This window comes from Oncorhynchus kisutch, linkage group LG6 (assembly GCF_002021735.2).
Source record: "Oncorhynchus kisutch isolate 150728-3 linkage group LG6, Okis_V2, whole genome shotgun sequence".
Taxonomy (NCBI): Eukaryota; Metazoa; Chordata; class Actinopteri; order Salmoniformes; family Salmonidae; genus Oncorhynchus; species Oncorhynchus kisutch.
In genome coordinates, this window is record NC_034179.2 from 33,165,642 (window position 1) to 33,185,917 (window position 20,276).

Consider the following 20,276-nt stretch of genomic DNA (forward strand, 5'->3'; position numbering starts at 1 on the left):
GACTTAATACAGTGGAATGATGGAGCTGATGCTGCCGCTATGTGCTGCTGTTAGGGGTCATTGTGCTGCTCTCTGGTCTAAACGACCTGTTCATTGTGGCTGAACTTCTCACCTTGAGGTGTAAACTGCTCTGATTAGCCTATGTTAAAGGCTGATCCCTCTGGTGACCTGGAAGGAGTTATGTGATCCTTCCTTAACCCATACGAAGTCCCATCCAGTTGACCAGCTCTTCAAAATGATGATGAATTACTTAAAAATCATACAATGTGATTTTCTGGATTTTTGTTTTAGATTCCGTCTCTCACAGTTGAAGTGTACCTATGATAAAAATTACAGACCTCTACATGCTTTGTAAGTAGGAAAACCTGCCAAATCGGCAGTGTATCAAATACTTGTTCTCCCCACTGTATATATATATCACACTGTTCAAAAGTTAGGTGTCACTCAGAAATGTCGTTGTTTTTGAAAGAAAAGTAGACTTTGTTAATGTTGTAAATGACTATTGTAGCTGGAAACGGCTGATTTGTTATGGAATATCTACAAAGGCGTACAGAGGCCCAATATCAATAACCATCACTCCTGTGTTCCAATGGCACGTTGTGTTAGCTAATCCAAGTTGATCATTTTAAAAGACTAATTGATCATTAGAAAACACTTTTGCAATTATGCACAGCTGAAAACTGTTTTCCTGATTTAAAGAAGCAATAAAACTGTCCTTCTTTAGACTAGTTGAGTATCTGGAGCATCAGCATTTGTGGGTTCGATTACAGGCTCAAATTGGCCAGAAACAAAGGACTTTCTTCTGAAACTCGTCAGTCTATTTTTGTTCCAAGAAATGAAGGCTATTTCATGCGGGAAATTGCCAACAAACTGAAGATCTCGTCCAATGCTGTGTGTACTACTCCCTTCACAGAACAGCGCAAACTGGCTCTAACCAGACTAGAAAGATGAGTGGGAGGCCCCGGTGCACAACTGAGCAAGAGGACAAGTACATTAGTGTCTAGTTTGAGAAACAGACTTCTTCTTAGTCCTCAACTGGCAGCTTCATTAAATAGTACCCGCAAAACACCAGTCTCAATGTCAACAGTGAAGAGGTGACTCTAGGATGCTAGGCAGAGTTGCAAAGAAAAAGCCATATCTCAGACTGGCCAGTAAAAATAGAAGATTAAGATAGGCAAAAGAACACAGACACTGGACAGAGGAAGATTGGAAAAAAGTGTTATGGACAAATGAATCTGAGGTGTTCGGATCACAAAGAAGAACATTCGTGAGATGCAGAAAAGATGCTGGAGGGGTGCTTGACGCCATCTGTCAGTGCATGGTGGAGGCACTGTGATTGTCTGGGAGTGCTTTGGTGGTGGTTTAAGTGGGATATTAGTTACTTTACAGGGTAAAAGGGATCTTGAAGAAGGAAGGCTATCACTTGCAATGCCATACTCTGTGGACGGTGCTTAATTGGAGCCAATTTGCTCCTACAACAGGACAATGACCCAAAGCACAGCTCCAAACTATGCAATAACTATTTATGGAAGAAGCAGTCAGCTGGTATTCAGTCTATAATGGAGTGGCCAGCACAGTCACCAGATCTCAACCCTATTGAGCTGTTGTGGGAGCAGCTTGACTGTATGGTATGTAAGAAGTGCCCATCAAGCCAATCCAATTTGTGGAAGGTGCTTCAGGAAGCATAGGGTGAAATCTCTTCAGATTACCTCAACAAATTGACAACTAGAATGTCACAGGTCTGCAAGGCTATAGTTGCTGCAACTAGAGAATTCTTTGATGAAAGCAAATTTTGAAGGACACAATTATGATTTCAATTAAAAGTCATTTATAACCGTGTCAACATCTTGACTATATTTCCTATTCATTTTGCAACTCACTTCATGTGTGCTTTCATGGAAAACAAGGACATTTCTAAGTGACCCCTAACCTTTGAACGGTAGTACACATGCATGTTTGCATACAGATTGTTTCAAGCAAAACTATTCAGGTTCACCCTCAGCGATAATCTAAATGTAATGTAAGCCCTGATCAGCATGTAGCCTTCCTATAGACAGATGAGTTGTCTCCGGTGGTAGCTTAGGCTACTTTTATTCCGGTAAAAGACCATTTTCAACAGTGCATTTGATAACAATAACCTAGCAAATTACATTGTTTGTCACTCAACAAATAATGCCTAATATTGCGCAGGTCATTTTATAAACATTTGAATGCTGTAGGTGATGCGCAGATGTGCCAAATCAGGAATATGCCTCCCTCTCTTTGGTCAAGGTGCGACTCTACGCATAGCGCACAGTTTGACTAGGCTACTGATATTGTCTGGGGTTGTTTGACATTCAAAATGAATTGCAGATCAATGACTGTCAACATAATTACATACTTAGCTTGACACTGGAGTGGATGCAGTTGTCACAAAAGATTAGGTATTTTCGGAAGGTAAAAAAAGTAATTTGAACAAAATAAATTGTGGACCAGCGAATTGTAACACAGATTTTCTGACCAACGCATGCAACATTTGGATCGTTTTGGGTCCCAGGGACCAATGCACTCATATCTTAAACATTTGAACCCGGGGACTGATGCATATCGGTGAATCGTTACATCCTTAGGTGCCGTCCATGCTAAAGCTTTTTGGCACATGCTGTCTTTGCCGTAGCTGTGCCCAGAGCTACTATTCCACCAACCCAGTGAGCATGAATGGCTTTCAGGGTATTTATTTTGGGGTGGTAAAGTGTAATCTGTGGCTTTCGGTATTAATTCCAGCTTTGGACCAAGTGCCTTTTTATGAATTGTGGTAATAGGCCAATGTTTTGGGAATACAGTAGAATATTTAGGCTAATACATGAATCATTTGCACCATATGCTGTTCAGCTCTATCACCCATATGAATGCAACGTAAAAAGGTAATAGATGTCTGCTTAACCCACTATATAAACCTTAGTTTTTGTTCACCCCAACCAGTTAAAAGCCCCTCTTCTTCCCCATCCACCACTCAGTAGAGCAGCGGCAGGACCAAAGTGTGACTAATTAACTCTCTGGTGTACTGTACAAATGTGAGCTCTGTCTGTGATCCAGGCTTAGCTCTGCAGCTGTTGACATCTGCGACACTTTCAGCCATGTCAAGTTCTATTTGGACATGATATCACCATGACCCCTGCCCCATTGTTTTACTACCGACCTCCTATCCTGGCCCCAAAGACTCCTAAACTGTGTCAATTATCGAATGTCCTTGCCCAATGTAGGCCTACACACACAAAAAGCAGTTCCCTATAGATAAGGGAGTGTTACTAAGGAGGTTAAACCAAAGTCACATCATGATAGAATTCAATTCATTTAGCCAAGAACACTATAAGGAACTGTGAGTTGTTTTCAGAAAACAGAATTTCCGTCACCTTTTGTTCTAAATGGCCTGTTAGTGACATGTACAGTAAACAACTACACGTCTACAGTAGATTTACAATGGTGATATTCTATCGATCCTCTGAAACTAAGCCTGGCCATACCTCTAGAGACATAATCAGAGGTGTGGCCTACTATCTCCAGTCTAGGACAGCATTGATGAATAGTAGAGAAGGGAAAGAACAGGTTCTGATGGAGTGAGCGAGCCTAAACCATGAAAATACAGGCTGTCTGGTCTTAGATTACATATGTTAAGATTAGGCCTACGGTTTCCATGACAGCCCCCACATTCACTGACCCTCCCGGCCTCCAGTCTGGAGAGTTGTGGCAAAGTGTGTTTGCTAAATAGACAGAGCAGGATTAGATAAGATGGATAGAGCACGACTACTTTAGCGCCGAGGATTAGCGTTTCTGATTGTCGTTAGTTACTACTAACCATGGCATGGTGACGCATCATTCTTCATGTAATATTTGCCTGCTCTGTATATGCTCCCTTAGCTTTTACTCTGACACCATTAAATTCAAACAGGAGTTACCCTACTCAATGATCGTTTGCGTTTGCCTATCTATGCTCCCTTAGCTTTTACACAGACTGATACCATTCAAACAGTACTCTGACTCTGAGGGCATGGTGGATGGTTTACGCAGTGCTCAGATGAGGTTGTTCTGTGGCTGCTCTGTGGCTTTGTTTCTCTGAAGGCCAGGTAAACGGCTTCCACTGGAGATGTGCTAAAGCCAACAAAAGGATGATTCACAGGCCTTGTTCTGGAGCCTATTTCTCATCAGCGTCGTGCTTATGCCTCTGACGAGTTGACTGCCACTGCCGAAGACATTGACTCACCTCTGAATTGTGTGTGTGATAGAGAGTAGTGCTAGCTAGCTGCTAAGCTGCTTAGCACATGGCTGGGAGCTTAGCTCCACTCTGTTTGGCTGGTGGTACACTGCTCTGGTTGTGGGCCTGTGATATGACTGTTGGGCCTGTGTTATTTTGTGATGGGACGAACCAGTCGGTGGTCGAAGCCTGATTATCTGATCGCTTAATACATGGCTTGGTGGTTTATGAAGCCCCTGGTAACTGGTATGCATGTTGGACTTTGGGAAAGTTCAGTAGCCAGGGACACACACACAGTCCCAGACCAGCTCTCCAAGCCTCTAGAATTTTCTAGCCTCACAGCTTCCTCATAAGACTAATTCACCACACAGCTGTCTGTTTCAGGGTACACACCAATATTATTGTATAGGCATAATTTGGCTTGTTCTTAGTGTAAACACGGTGTGCTTGTGTGACGGTTGGTTAGCACAAGCAAGTCAGCTGATGATCATGTCTTAAAGCCTACAGCGTTGAACAACTTGATGCTTTTCTGTTTTCTGTGACAGGCAGCCAAGCTGCCCACAGTGTCTGCGTTTTAGGGTTGGATGATTATATTGTGAATGGGTATGGATCCACGTACCGGTATGGATTTTTACAATATCATTTTATAACAATATTTTGATAGTGCTAAATTATACTGAACAAAAATATATAAACGCAACATTCAACAATTTTACTGAGTTGCAGTTCATAGAAGTAAATCAGTCAATTGAAATAAATAAATTGGGCCCTGATCTAATGGATTTCACATGACTGGGCAGTGGTGCAGCCACCCACTGGAGAGCTAGGCTCAGCCAATCAGAATGAGTTTTTCCCCACAAAAGGGCTTTAGTACAGACAGAAATACTCCTCAGATCCATCAGCTGTCCAGGTGGCTGACCTCAGACAATGCCGCAGGTGAAGAAGCTGGAAGTGGAGGTCATCGGCTGGTGTGGTTACACGTGGTCTACGGTTGTAAGGCTTGTTGGACGTACTTACAAATTCTCTAAAACTATGTTGGAGGCGGCTTATGGTAAAGAGAATAAAAATGAAATTCTCTGGCAAAGTCTCCGGTGGACATCCCTGCAGTCAGCATGCCAACTGCTGGGGCGGCAGGTATCCTAGTGGTTAGGGAGTTGGGCCAGTAACTGAAAGATTGAATCCCTGAGCTGACAAGGTAAAAATCTGTCTTTCTGCCCCTGAACAAGGCACTGTTCCCCGTAGGCTTTCATTGTAAATAAGAATTTGTTCTTAACTGACTTGCCTAGGTTAAAGGTTAAAAAAAAGTATATATATGCACATTTTAGTGGCCTTTTCTTGTCCCCAGCGCAAGGTGCACCTGTGTAATAATGATCATGCCTCTTGGCAAAGGAGAAATGCTCACTAACAGGGATGTAAACAAATTTGGCAAAGGAGGCAAAGGAGAAATGCTCACTAACAGGGATGTAAACAAATTTGTGCATGAAATGAGAAATGAGCTTTTTGTGCGTATGAAAAATGTATGGGATCTTTTTATTTCAGCTTATGAAACATGGGACCAACACCTTACATTTTGCATCCATATTTTTGTTTAGTATGAATGAAAAGTTCTACAAATTGGACAACTTCTAAACTATAAGAATGGAGAAAAACCATTAATATCACTAATTAATTTGTTGCCATTCTAGGATCATGCACTAATCTTAACATATATTTAAAACTTTTATTATTCAGAAACATAAAATACTGCGCCACCGCCATAAATTAGAAAAATATTGTGATATGATATTTTGGCCATATCACCCAGCCCTAGTGTTTGTTTGAGAGCTGGGCTTGGCTAAAGTTCTTGGCATCCACTTCCTCTTTTGTCTGGGAAATGGCTTCAGTTAAGTGTCTTCCTGTTGGCCCTGACATGAATGTAAAAGAGCAGGAAATAGCCTTATCACGTTGACATGATTTTAGTTTGAGCTTTAATTTTTTTCATCCTTTATCTTAAAGCTGAGGCGAATGCTTTCTGATGACTGATATTGACTGAACCTTTTGGGGTTAGTTTATAGGCCTAGCACATTTAGACTCGTCATTTGGTGGCCGCATGCCATTACCTCTTCTCTCTTTCCTGGAGAAGTGTCTGAGGTGAACCTACCTAACGAGCATCCGTCTTACTGCCTTGTACTCAGTCTTGACCTAGACCAATCCCCTAGCTGCAGGCTCCAGCACGTCTGTCTGCGTGATATGTAGGCTGAAGACGAAGCCTGTACAAACATGCTCACTTGTTTGCTCACTTTCATTCTCACACTGTGTGCACTCCATTCAGTGTTTACATGATTGCCAGTGTCCCCGGTTTACTTCAAGGTTAGTTTGACTTTGGATGTGGTGTCTGAGGTAAATTCCCCTGCATTTTCTCTGTGTGTTAAATGCGTTAGAGAGAATGGCCTCTTGCAGTCCAAATTGAGGAAGTGTTGTTAATCCCAGGTGATCCTTTCCCTCTGGGGAAGCTGGAGGTTCTAATTTGACCCAACACTCAGTCTCTGGAGCGCTCACAGTCTCTGGAGCGCTCACACCACAGCAGAGCAACTTCTCTCTTAATAGTTACTCAATGAGATTCTTCAGAAGGATTTCAGAAACATCCTTAAACAGGAAGGTCTGCCTAAAACATTTATCTTTGAAAATGATGGTACTTAACTCTGTTCTTTTACACATTCGGTTAACCTGAAATGCATTAATTGGCTAGTTTCTTTGAAAAGCTGTTTTAGATATTGAGAAGATGATAGCTAGTCATTTAGGTTAGTCTGTGTTGGCAGGTCACTGCAATCTTTAGATAGTCCCTATTAAAATTGTAAATTTTGCCCAGCATATATCTGTCCATTTTAAGATCGGTCAATCTCCCAGCCCTGCTCTCTCAATGGTTCAGAAGCTAAGCCCACTATAAGCAGCTTTCCCCTGGACATAAAAACACTTAAATCTGCCTATTTTAGGCTGCTTTCAATGGGTTTATTCTAAAAAGGAAATGTTTGTCAAATGCGGTAAGTCAGTACTGTAAGAGCGTTATAGTTTTATGTCCTTCTAGAACAGCATCTAGAGCAGGAAATAATTGAAATCTGCAGTGGCTTGACTTTGAAAAAAGAGCAAAGCCAACAGTACCTTTTTTAAATTTATTTTACTGTATCATTTCAGTTCTTAGTCCTCTGTTTCCTAGAAATATGTCCCTCAGTTCAATACCTTGAAATACATATAGTATTTATTGCTAAACAGAACATGTAGCTAATTATCTTCTCTGACTGATTGCTATGTGTCTCGCTCTTGCTCTGCTTGCTGCAGGTGTGTCCCATGCGACCCTCCTGCACTCCAAATCCCTACGGGGTCACCGGGAGTGTTTTGAGAAGTACCACCTCATCGCCAACCAGAAGCTGTCCCGCTCCAAGGTCTCCCGCAGTGCCTACGAGGGAATGAAGCTAGCCCTGAGCCAGAAGATCAGCCGTATTGTTCAGTACGCCCAGAACAAAGACTCCGTCAGCTTAGAGGGAGGTCCGGGCCGCCGGGGGGGCAAGCACCAGCTCCTTTGCTACAGCCAGAATGGAGAACGTACACTTCTTCCCCAGTCAGACGCCCAAGTGCCTCGCTATACCCCATGCTGGAACCAGGGGACGGGGGCAGGAGGGCTGCCGGACTACGCCACAGGCATGCTGGAGTGCCACTCGGCCGAGGGGCTGGGGCTACTGGGGGACGGGCAGGGCCTGGGGGGCCTGTGGGGGTCCACAGGGAGGAGGGGTCTTCATAGCCACAGCCAGTGTTCTGGAGGAGACCACCAGCTGCTGCACTCAAACAATGGCCACAGCAGAGACGAGTGTGAGTTCTTTATACCAACTGTAATGAACACTAACTGGCTTCCTCTATTCCCAACACACCACACTGGCTGTGGTCAGATGACCCCTCTGTTCTCCAGAAGTGAGCTCTCTGCATACAGAATAAACATTGTATTGATGTAGCCTAAGCATGGGGCTAGAGGAAGCCTCTGGGAACGAGTGCACCATTTTAGGAGGGTAGAGAAGTCAGACTGTAGCCAGTGTTATTTAGCCCAGTCATCACTGGAGAGGCTTCAGGGGTCTGCCTTTCCTGCATACATTCCCTTCATCAGAGACATCTCAAGGCTGGATCAGAAGGTGTCTGCCTCTGTGATGAATGGCATTGAGTGGGAGGAGGCGTGTTGAAAAGGGAGGAAACGTGGGAGGGAGACAGATGGGATGCGCCGCGTCCATTTCTCTCCTCCTGATCTGTTCTCTGATCTTTTTTATATGGACTCCTATCTCTTCCATATCCCCTACTACTCATTAATGGCACACAAGACAATGTAGTGATGCAGGCAAGGGCTCCGTTTTTAGAGCATCCTCCTCACACATTCCTCCTTGACCACCACTTTCCCCCCTTTCCCCACACCATCACACTCCAGAGAAAAGCTTTCTCTCTCCTACCTCAGTGTCCACGTCCCGTCCCTGTAACAGCACCAATGTGTTTTGTGCCTGCTGCACGTCCTTTGGGAGAGAGGAGGGATAACTCCCAAGGACGGTGGCTCTTTCATGCCGTTGTTAGAATTCCATTCCTTTAGTAAATGACGACAGTGTAGCTGACTCTTCGCTCTGCGTAGTTCGTTGTTGCTATGTGTTGTCCCTGAGGTTGCGTTAGTTGTTTAGTTAGAGGACTGTTCTGAACAAGTTTTCTTTACTTTATCACACATGCTGTGTTGCTCTTGTTTTGTGACCCAATCTGTGTTTTATCTTCCAGTGATTAAAATGAGTGTGGATGAACTCCACCAGCTGAATGGCCAGCTCCTGCTACAGATTCAAAGTAAGACATTCACTAGATGGCTATTAAAGTGTAACTGTGAATTATATATTTGAGTGCATGGGTTTGAAATGTCTCCTGTTTTAAATGACCATAAATGGAAGGAAGTGAATATGTTGCATTATTGTTTTGTAGCGTCTCTTCTGTGCTTGTGTCTTTGTGAGGTGGAATTATGTTTTGCTGGTACTGTGTTGTCATTGCTGTCTGCCCCCTCTGCTTAATCTGTTTAATTGATTTCCTTGTTTGTCACAAATTGTTGTCTTTGTGTGTGGTCCCTGGCTTGCAATATACTGCTTTGCTCTGTGATCTCTGTCATGCCATCCAGTGTGTGTGTGTGTGTGTGTGTGTGTTAACCCTGTGCTATACTGATATCTGCCTCCCCCTCTACAGAGGTGTTTGAGGAGCTGACTGTGGCTGTACAGGAGAAAGACTCGCTGGCGTCGGAGCTGCACGTTCGTCATATCGCTATCGAGCAGCTCTTCAAGAACTGTGCCAAGCTTCCCTGGCTGCAGATCAGCCGAGCCGGGTCCGGGGTCAAGGCCAGCAGCAATGCCCCCGTGGAGTGAGGGGAGTCTGGGGGTTCCTACCTGGCTTGACTGCCTCTCTCAGGGGGGCTGGCTGTCTCACTCCCAGGGCTACAGACACAGGCTGGCCTCTAGCCAGTGCCCTTTGTATTGTGAAAGACTTGCTGCGTGGTGTGGTTTGTCGCAGATGAGTGAGGAATGGACTTGGCCTCCTCTCATCATGCTTAAGGCTTTCTGACTGCAGTACTTGAATAAAGGGCTTGAGGAAAGGCAATACAATTGAAGGACCTTGGGAACCATCGACTTCCAAATGGGAACTGTGGGTTTTTGATCCCCTCTGTTGGTGGACCTGTTGCCTATGCAGATAAAGTATTTTTGAAAGAATGTCTATTCAAATGAATTTGATTCAGTGACGTGAGCAAGATCTTGTTTGCATATCTAGCTAAAGTTGTTTTCGTTTCACCAACATTAAATTTTTTGGTTTTCATCTTTTTACATTTAGCCTTCTTTTGTTATTTTCATTACACCATTTCCTCGCTCCTCAGCAAATATTTTGTTGACTTATTCTGCAGCTGTGGTAACTGTTTCTAAATGACGAGTGAGATTTTATTTTGTAATCTGTGCAGTGAAACCCACTCCTGAGGTTTGAAGATTCTGTTACATCACCCACAATCTAGTTCTAAGTGGAGGTGGGATTTTAGCCGTTTTGGATTAGGGTTGAATTTATTTTTAATTTTTTTTGTATTTTTTTGTTAGTGGCATGCTGCAAATGCTATTCTCTGATAGTTCTCTCTCTTTTCAACTGGTAAGGTATTTTAAGGCTGTCGAGCACAAGTCATGCCTGTAGTTGACCAAGGGAGTGACATGAAATACATGCTGAAAGCAGAGAAGGCCCGACTAAGCGTTATATGGTCCAATCGCCAAACCAAAGTATTTTATTTGCTTCAAGGCAGCAAATGTCAGTATTTATTATTTTACTTGTGGCCTACAAGTATAGGCCTTGCTAGACCAACTAGAATTGATAGTGAAATGCAATAGAATACACTGATACCAAATTCACCTGAAATGTGGCTCAATGACAAATGTGTGATTCTATAACATAGGTTTAGCTGTAATGTCCTCTGTTATGAACCGTTCAACACTTCTCCCCTGGTTTCATGGTCTGTTATGTTGTGTTATGATTGTATGTAATCAATTCTTTTAATATTATTTTTCTCTTCTGGTTTTGGGTTTCAAATGTGCTTTGGTTTGTACTTATTTTATTTATAATTTTAGCCAATTATTTTCTGGGGGTAGGCCTATGCCTTGTGGAGTTCAAATGTATGGATATGTGAACTCAAACTAGACTGCCGAATCCTGTTTTATCTTAACAGGATGTGTCCAAAAATTACCCTTGCCTCCAGCTTTAAGGGCACTGATTGGAAGGAACCAATATAGCTAAAAGAACCCAAATAATAATTTGTTTCACCTATCCAGCCTGATCAGATCAGTGATTTTGAGAGAGAAAAAAGTGACACAAATGAACTATTCATGAACATTTGGGGAACAGCTGTAGAAAGAACATGATTTCTTTATGTTTAGACACCCTCAAGTGGTAGTTTAAAATTACTGCAGAGGTTCTTACCACTGAAGTGGAGCCTCTTGGGATAGTTCTATAATTGGCCCAACATGAATTTGTATGTTTTGGGAAGAAAGAAACACTTATCAGGTTGTGATGTATTTGAACCTCCCAATGTCAGTCACCCTCTTTATAAGAGATCAGATTTGACCCCTTTGGGGTTTACACAAAAGGTTTTAGCTCTGCTTTGTCTCATCCTGGTTTTGTTTGGATTAATAGGTGTGTTCTTCTGAGCATGAGTTACTGATTTCTAGATACACTTAAAATAAGGGCTTTTTCTTGTAGACTTCCCCTGGTGTGACGTTTTGATAACAAAGTAAATCTCTCTCGGACAAGGTGACTTATCAATATATTCGGCTCTATTTACTCTGAATCGAAAATGCTAATTTGCATCAAAGTAGACATGCAAAACTACAAATCCCTGCAAGCTCCTGCACGTCATCTCAAGCTGACACGTTTGCTAACATGTATTGTCAGTTTAAAACTTGCTCATGACAGTTCACAGAATTGTCGATTTTTAAAGAAATGTAGCCATTTAGCTAACATTAGATACTTAATCCAGAGATTCTTACCTTTGCCTCGATTCTGCAGTCTCACCAAGATCATGCCATTTGTAGTTCTTCATCATAGCCACATTAGCAGCTAATTTAGCATTTCATTTTTGGGGGGTAAATACAGGTGAATATATTGTTAAAAGTTGCCTTGTCCTAGAGAGATTTACATGGTTATAAAAACATCATACCAAGGTAAGCCTGCATGAAACAACCCTTAATTTTTAGTGTTTCTAAAAATCCACTATGGGGGGAAAATGAATGGTAGAAGAACAATATGAAACATTTCCCTGTTTGACTGCTTGTCTTCATGGGTATTATGACTCATACTGTGGTACTCTATAGTATACTTATACCAGGGGATGGGGTGCCATTTCAGATTTGTCCACTGAGTGGTTTGTAGGTTTTGTAAAATGATATGTCTGAGCGGTTGCTTCCCTGGTTGGAAAGACCTGTGATCCACCTGTGTCTGTCTGGGGTAAATGTCCATTAGCTGTGTGTGTATCTGGAAATGTGTACATACATACCCGTTACATTTCTTTCCCCTTTCTGCAAAATTGACTTGACTCATTATTTACTTGGTCTGATATACATTTAAAGGGATAGTTATACCAAATTACAAAATGACGTTGCTTTCCTTACCCAGTAAAGTATGACAGCAATCCATGTTTTGTTTTTACTTCCCTGTCACTGTTTCCGGCATTTGGCATATTCGTTTTTTTGCACATCATGTCCAACTCTTTCGATAGTATCTCAAATGTATTGTGAAACTCAGTAACTTGGATGATTTGAACATGATGTGCAAAAAAATGCTAAAGTCAGTACCAGGACTTGAATGTGATTTGTGCCACAAATGCTCCAACGTTCTTTTGTAAGAGGTGCCAGGAAAACTTAACCGAAGCATGGATTGTTGTCATACATTGTCCAGTATGTCATTTGGGTGAACTATCCTACATATAGTAATGCGTGAACTATGCCTGTGCTGTGTGGATTTCTTTGTAGAAAATGTTTATTTGTGGAGCTGACTGCCTATATGAATTGTCTAAATTGTTTTGTATTTTTTCCAAAATATTTCAATAAAATATTTTTCATACATTTTCTGTTTGGTGTCATATTGTCTGAATAGATGTAGGCAATGTATGACAACAATTGAGTTGGCTACAAAACAACTTATGAGATCATGTTATGGAATCTAGTAAATTACCAATTGTCTCTAATCAGAGCCCTCTGGCTGTGTTCAAGACCAGAGCAAATTGAGTCAAGATAGGAGGGGGGGGGGGGAACAGTCAACAAGACTAAAAAAATGTGAGTCCAAATCAAGACCATGATTGTAATTTTGTCAAATCACCACAGAGTTCAAAATGTCCAGTATTTCTGTGTTCATATTTCAGAACATATGGATTATTTAGACATTCTATATTGTGAAAGAATGCATGCTGAGGGAAAATAATCTACAAATAATTGTTCCCCACTGTGTTTGGGTTAATGAGTGCCTTCTACACCTTCAGAGAAGGGCTAGGGATTTATACAATTGTTATAATTATAATTGCAAAATTATTTTCAATTATGTTCTGATTGAATCTCTTCAGTTTTTTCTGTAAAGGAAAGGGTTGAAGAGAAAAAAAAATCCAATCAGTGCTGGTCTCTGCGGAGATACACCTAGCTAGCTAAATCAGCCATTGGCTAGGCCAATAGAAACTAGATAAAGGCATCTGCCATTCAACTGTATTAGGGCAACATTTTGGAGTGACAGTGGAATCAACCAATCACATTTTGACTTAATGGATGGGACCGTTTTTACCAAAATGTATGGAAACTGCTGCCTTCTTGAAGGTCAACAGGTCACTGCGCAATAGTGAGCAGTATTTTCCCACAGTCTAGCTAGCTTTTGTTGTCAGCTAGTTTGCAGCGGCTGCAGCAGGTGTTGTCAAAGAAGATGTTGTTGCTAGTTTGTTAGCTTTTCCCTTTTCAAGAATAACTTTCAACAAGAAGTTAACTTTCAAAAGATCATCATCTGGTGAGTGCGCATGCTGTTAGCCATGTCTTTGAAAATAACTTGTGTGTGAAACATTGTTGCATTTAATGTGGAACTGACACCATTTTAGCAACATGAAATCTTATTTAAAAATGTTCATATACACCCCCGGGAAGAATGACACTTAAAACAGAAAATCTGACAAGCGACCACTTAGATATGGTCATTTTAATAAATTCTTAGAATGTATGGGAATATACTAAGGCATTTGTGAATATTCTGGAGTGGGAAAGCGGTCATGCATTTAGACAGTTAATAGACACTGCAGTAAATAAAACCGAATAAAAACATCTGTCTTGTCAGGACCAGAGTCTACACAGACCAGTGCGCCCTAGCCAATCTGAGCTACCGTAGGCCTTTATTCAAACAAGTAATTTGCCTCAAGGGCCTGACATCATTCACTTTGAACCATACTGTGTGTTTACAGGCAGTTGCAATAGCACGACTTTAGATCATTAGAACACATTCACCAAAAGCCACAAAATACACCTGAATGGATTTAATGCAATTATGTAAACAACTTACATATTGGAACTTTACAGTCCTATTGATCAAACAACCATGAAAAGGTAGACTCTCTCTCCCTCAGTTATGCACATCAACAACAATAAGATCAACAACTAATGCTAGCCAGAGTAAGATGAGTTCAAATCTAAACGAAGGAAGATTAGATAAACCCTCTCAAACCTTTTCATCTAGTTGGCCGTCAAAATGCACTGATAAACAAAAGAAGTTAGTCACTCACCCACTCCTCTAATGGAATGACATGACATCCTCCTAGCTGTATGTGGACACCCCTTCAAATTAGGGGATTTGGCTATTTCAGCCACACCCGTTGCTGACAAGTGTATAAAATAGAGCACACCGCCATGCAATCTCCATAGACAAATATTGGCAGTAGAATGGCCCGTACTGAAGAGCTCAGTGACTTTCAAAGTGACACCATCATAGGATGCCACCTTTCCAACAAGTCAGTTAGTCAGATTACTGCCCTGCTAAAGCTGCCCTGGTCAACTGTAAGTGCTGTTATTGTGAAGTGAAAATGTCTAGCAGCAACAACGGCCATAGCAGTTCACATAAATGGACCGCCAAGTGCTGGAGCGCGTAAAAATCGTCTGTGGTCAGTTGCAACACTTACTACCGAGTTCCAAACTGCCTCTGGAAGCAACATCAGCACAAGAACTGTTCGCCAGGAGCTTAATGAAATGGGTTTCCATGGCCGAGCAGCCGCAACACAAGCCTAAGATCACCATGCGCAATGCCAAGTGTCTGCTGGACTGGTATAAAGCTCGCCGCCATTGGATTCTGGAGCAGTGGCAATGTGTTCTCTGGAGTGATGAATCACACTTCACCATCTGTCAGTCCGACGGTCGAATCTGGGTTTGGCAGATGCCAGAAGAACGCTACCTGTCCATATGCATAGTGCCAACTGTAAAGTTTGGTAGAGCGGGAATAATGGTCTGGCGCTGTTTTTCCATGGTTCGGACTAGGCCCCTTAGTACCAGTGAAGGTAAAGCTTAACGCTACAGCACACAATGACATTCTAGACGATTCTGTGCTTCCAACTTTGTGGCAACAGTTTGGGGAAGGCCCTATCCTGTTTCAGCATGACAATGCTACCATACACAAAATGAGGTCCATACAGAAATGGTTTGTCGAGATCGGTGTGGAAGAACTTGACTGGCCTGCACAGAGTTCTGACCTCAACCCCAGCGAATACCTTTGGGATGAAATGGAACGCTGACTGAGAGCCAAGCCTAATCACCAAACATCAGTGCGCGACCTCACTAATGCTCTTGCGTATGGAACGCTGTTTGGGTCTTTGCATGTCAAAAAAGATACCCATCAAAATAGCACTATTTCACAGTCAAATAATATTTTAATTTGACAAGTCAAATAACACAACTATACTGTAGAATGTTGTGTGTGCTGAATTTGCATGTGCAAGCCAAGCGCCACCATTATGATCACTGTCAAAGCTGTACAATACTGCGTTGGTAATATGGCATTATTTGTTCTACCGAATGGGAAAACATCTGTGTGAGCATTTGAAATTAGATCAGTTTCAAACGAGCAGGATTAAACATTTTGGCTAATATCTTTGATACAGATGTTATTAGCAACTTCTAGGGTAGCTAGCTAGCTTTAGCGTGCTACCTAGCTAGCACCAATGCAACCAGCCTGAAACTGCAGTCATTTTCAATATTCTTAGCAATGGTTTAGGAATCCATGTGACTAAGTATTAGCTAGGTGGCCACTTGTTGTTCTCCAATTAAAATAACTAGCTAGCCAGCTACTTAACTCTGTTGCCCAAAACTAACGTTATAAACAGACAGCTATCTTAATCAGGCTAGTATGGCTTTACAGGACCGGGTTATGTGTTGTGAAGCTAGCCACAATAAGGATTTGCCACAATAGTGGAATTTGCATTTCGCCTTCAAAATAAAAGTTTCTCTTTTAAAGTGATTCATGTCATATTTAGACTAGATAATCTTAAACAAGGTTGGAATGTGGAGTATTAAAATGGAATATGAGTCTACTCGGTGACACCCACAGAACACAACTGTGAAGAGTTTACGCAAATATTAGCGTCGTAGTAGCTCTTATTGAGGGACTTTGACCCACAAGGGTGTGTGCTCAGCCCCCTCCTGTACTCCCTGTTCACCCATGACTGCGTGGCCATGCACGCCTCCATCTCAATCATCAAGTTTGCAGACGACACAACAGTAGTAGGCTTGATCACCAACAACAACGAGACAGCCTATAGAGAGGAGGTGAGGGCACTTGGAGTGTGGTGTCAGGAAAACAACCTCTCACTCAATGTCAACAAAACAAAGGAGATGATTGTAGACTTCAGGAAACAGCAGAGGGAGCACCCCCGTATCCATATCAACGGGACAGCAGTGAAGAAGGTGGAATGTTTTAAGTTCCTCTGCGTACACATCATGAACAAACTGAAATAGTCCACCCACACAGACAGTGTGGTGAAGAAGGCGCAACAGCGCCTCTTCAACCTCAGGAGGCTGAAGATATTTGGCTTGTCACCTAAAACCCTCACAAACTTTTACAGATGCACTATTGAGAGCATCCTGTCGGGCTGTATCACCGCCTGGTACGGCAACTGCACCACCCACAACCGCAGGGCTCTCCAGAGGGTGGTGCGGTCTGCACCACGCATCACCGGGGGCAAAGTACCTGACCTCCAGGACACCTATAGCACCCGATGTCACAGGAAGGCCAAAAAGATCATCAAGGGCAAAAACCACCCGAGCCACTGCCTGTTCACCCTGCTACCATCCAGAAGGTGAGGTCAGTACACGTACATCAAAGCTTGGACAGAGAGACAGAAGCTATTTTTCAGTCTCAAGTCCGACTGTTAAACAGTTATCACTAACACAGAGAGGCTGCTGCCTACATACAGACTTGAAATCATTGGTCACTTTAATAAATGGATCACTAGTCACTTTAATAATGCCACTTTAATAGTGTTTACATATCTTGCATTACTCATCCCATATGTATATACTGTATTTTATACCATCTATTGCATCTTGCCTATGCCGGTCAGTCATTGCTCATCCATATATGTATATGTATATATTGTTATACCATCCCTTTACTTAGATTTGTGTGAATTAGGTAGTTGCTGTGGAATTGTTAGATTACTTGTTAGATATTGCTACACTGTCGGAACTAGAAGCACAGGCATTTGGCTATACTCGCAATAACATCTGCTAACCATGTGTATGTGACATAACATTTGATTTTGATTAGATTTTTGACTGTGGGAAATCACCTCCCCAGTCAGCCTATTGTGCGTATTGACATTGATTTTGCACTGTACAGCCTTACCTAAGGATTGGGGATCAATGAAATGGGATATCAGTCTACTTAGTACCAAAGTGCTTTTTTCCCAAAGTCATCCTCAGAGTTATCAGGCTCCAAAACATCCAGGTTGTATTGTTTTTCCTCTGGAATAGTGTTCAATACACTTAGTAGGTTGACTGGTATAATAAATGTGGCTCAATTCACAGTGGTTTCAGAGTCCCACAATACGAGCTATGACGCTAATGTTCTCTGGGTGTCACTGAGTAGACTGATACCCCATGTCATTGATCCACAATCCATAGGTAAGGATGTACAGTGAAATAAGTATGCCCCCAATGCAATTCTAAAGTCTGATTTTTATCGAATTAACAAATTATTGTATTTTGGTGCATTTATATAAGAACATTCCAAACTTGTAGCATGATCTATTATTCCATTATGGCATGATTCCACTATTTGTATTAATCTGTATCACTTTCAATTAGATAGCTCTGCATCTGTCCTCGTGCTGCTTTTGATACCATCGATCACCACATTCTTTTGGAGAGATTGGAAACCCAAATTGGTCTACACGGACAAGTTCTGGCCTGGTTTAGATCTTATCTGTTGGAAAGTTATTAGTTTGTCTCTGTGGATGGTTTGTCCTCTGACAAATCAACTGTAAATTTCGGAGTTCCTCAAGGTTCCGTTTTAGGACCATTGTTGTTTTCATTATATATTTTATCTCTTGGTGATGTCATTCGGAAACATAATGTTAACTTTCACTGCTATGCGAATGACACACAGCTGTACATTTCGATGAAACATGGTGAAGCCCCAAAATTGCCCTCACTGGAAGCCTGTGTTTCAGACATAAGGAAGTGGATGGCTGCAAATGTTCTACTTTTAAACTCGGACAAAACAGAGATATTTGTTCTAGGTCCCAAGAAACAAAGAGATCTTCTGTTGAATCTGACAATTAATCTTGATGGTTGTACAGTCGTCTCAAATAAAACTGAAGGACCTCAGCGTTACTCTGGATCCTGATCTTTCTTTTGACGAACATATCAAGACTGTTTCAAGGACAGCTTTTTTCCACCTACGTAACATTGCAAAAATCATAAACTTTTTGTCCAAAAATTATGCAGAAAAATTTATCCATGCTTTTGTCACTTCTAGGTTAGACTACTACAATGCTCAACCTTCCGGCTACCCGGATAAAGCACTAAACAAACTTCAGTTAGTGCTAAACACGGCTGCTAGAATCTTGACTAGAACCAAAATATCTGATCATATTACTCCAGTGCTAGCCTCTCTACATTGGCTTCCTGTTAAGGCATGGGCTGATTTCAAGGTTTTACTGCTAACCTACAAAACATTACATGGGCTTGCTCCTACCTATCTTTTTGATTTGGTCCTGCCGTACATACCTACACGTACGCTACGGTCACAAGACGCAGGCCTCCTAATTGTCCCTAGAATTTATAAGCAAACAGCTGGAGGCAGGGCTTTCTCTTATAGAGCTCCATTTGTATGGAATGGTCTGCCTACCAATGTGAGAGACTCAGACTGGGTCTCAACCTTTAAGTCTTTATTGAAGACTCATCTCTTCAGTAGGTCCTATGATTGAGTGTAGTCTGGCCCAGGAGTGTGAAGGTGAACGGAAAGGCACTGGAGCAATGAACCACCCTTGCTGTCTCTGCCTGGCCGGTTCCCCTCTCTCCACTGGGTTTCTCTGCCTCTATTACGGGTGCTGAGTCACTGGCTTACTGGTGCTCTTCCATGCCGTTCCTAGGAGGGGTGCGTCACTTGAGTGGGTTGAGTCACTGATGTGATCTCCCTGTCTGGACTGGCACCTCTCCTTGGGTTGTGCCGTGGAAGAGATCTTTGTGGGCTACACTCGGCCTTGTCTCAGGATGGTAAGTTGGTCTCCCGACCCCTGCTGTCTGAGCTTTTATGCTGCAGTAGCTTGTGTCGGGGGGATAGGGTCCGTCTGTATTTCTCCTGTCTTATCCGATGTCCTGTGTGAATTTAAGTATGCTCTCTCTAATTCTTTATTTTCTTTCTTTCTCTCTCTCTCTCTCTCTCTCTCTCTCTGAGGACCTGAGCCCTAGGACCATGCCTCAGGACTACCTGGCCTAATGACTCCTTGCTGTCCCCAGTCCACCTGGCCGTGCTGCTGACCTGTTTACCGGAATTGCTACCTGTCCCAGAACTACTGTTTTCAACTCTCTAGAGACAGCAGGAGTGATAGAGATACTCTGAATGATCAGCTATGAAAAGCCAACTGACATTTACCCCTGAGGTGCTGACCTGTTGCACCCTCGACAACCACTGTGATTATTATTATTTGACCCTGCTGGTCATCTATGAACATTTGAACATCTTGGCCATGTTCTGTTATAATCTCCACCCGGCACAGCCAGAAGAGGACTGGCCACCCCTCATAGCCTGGTTCTTCTCTAGGTTTTTTCCTAGGTTCTGGCCTTTCTAGGGAGTTTTTCCTAGCCACTGAGCTTCTACACCTGCATTGCTTACTGTTTGGGGTTTTAGGCGGGGTTTCTGTACAGCACTTTGAGATATCAGCTGATGTAAGAAGGGCTTTATAAATAAATTTTCTTTGAGATCATTTTATTTTGAGAGCAAAAAATGGATGGTCTAAATCCACAACAAT

General features: G+C 42.3%; 1 protein-coding gene across 1 annotated transcript in view; it reads left to right on the plus strand.

Moving 5' to 3' along the window:
* Positions 1–12,856, plus strand: part of LOC109892732 (protein EURL homolog) — a 30,737-nt gene extending 17,881 nt beyond the window's left edge. The window contains exons 3-5 of the mRNA XM_020485478.2: positions 7,547–8,074; positions 9,008–9,070; positions 9,458–12,856. Coding sequence (XP_020341067.1) covers positions 7,547–8,074; positions 9,008–9,070; positions 9,458–9,633 — 767 coding nt within the window. The 3' untranslated portion in view covers positions 9,634–12,856. The remainder of the gene's footprint in view (positions 1–7,546; positions 8,075–9,007; positions 9,071–9,457) is intronic.
* Positions 12,857–20,276: the final 7,420 nt, after the last annotated feature.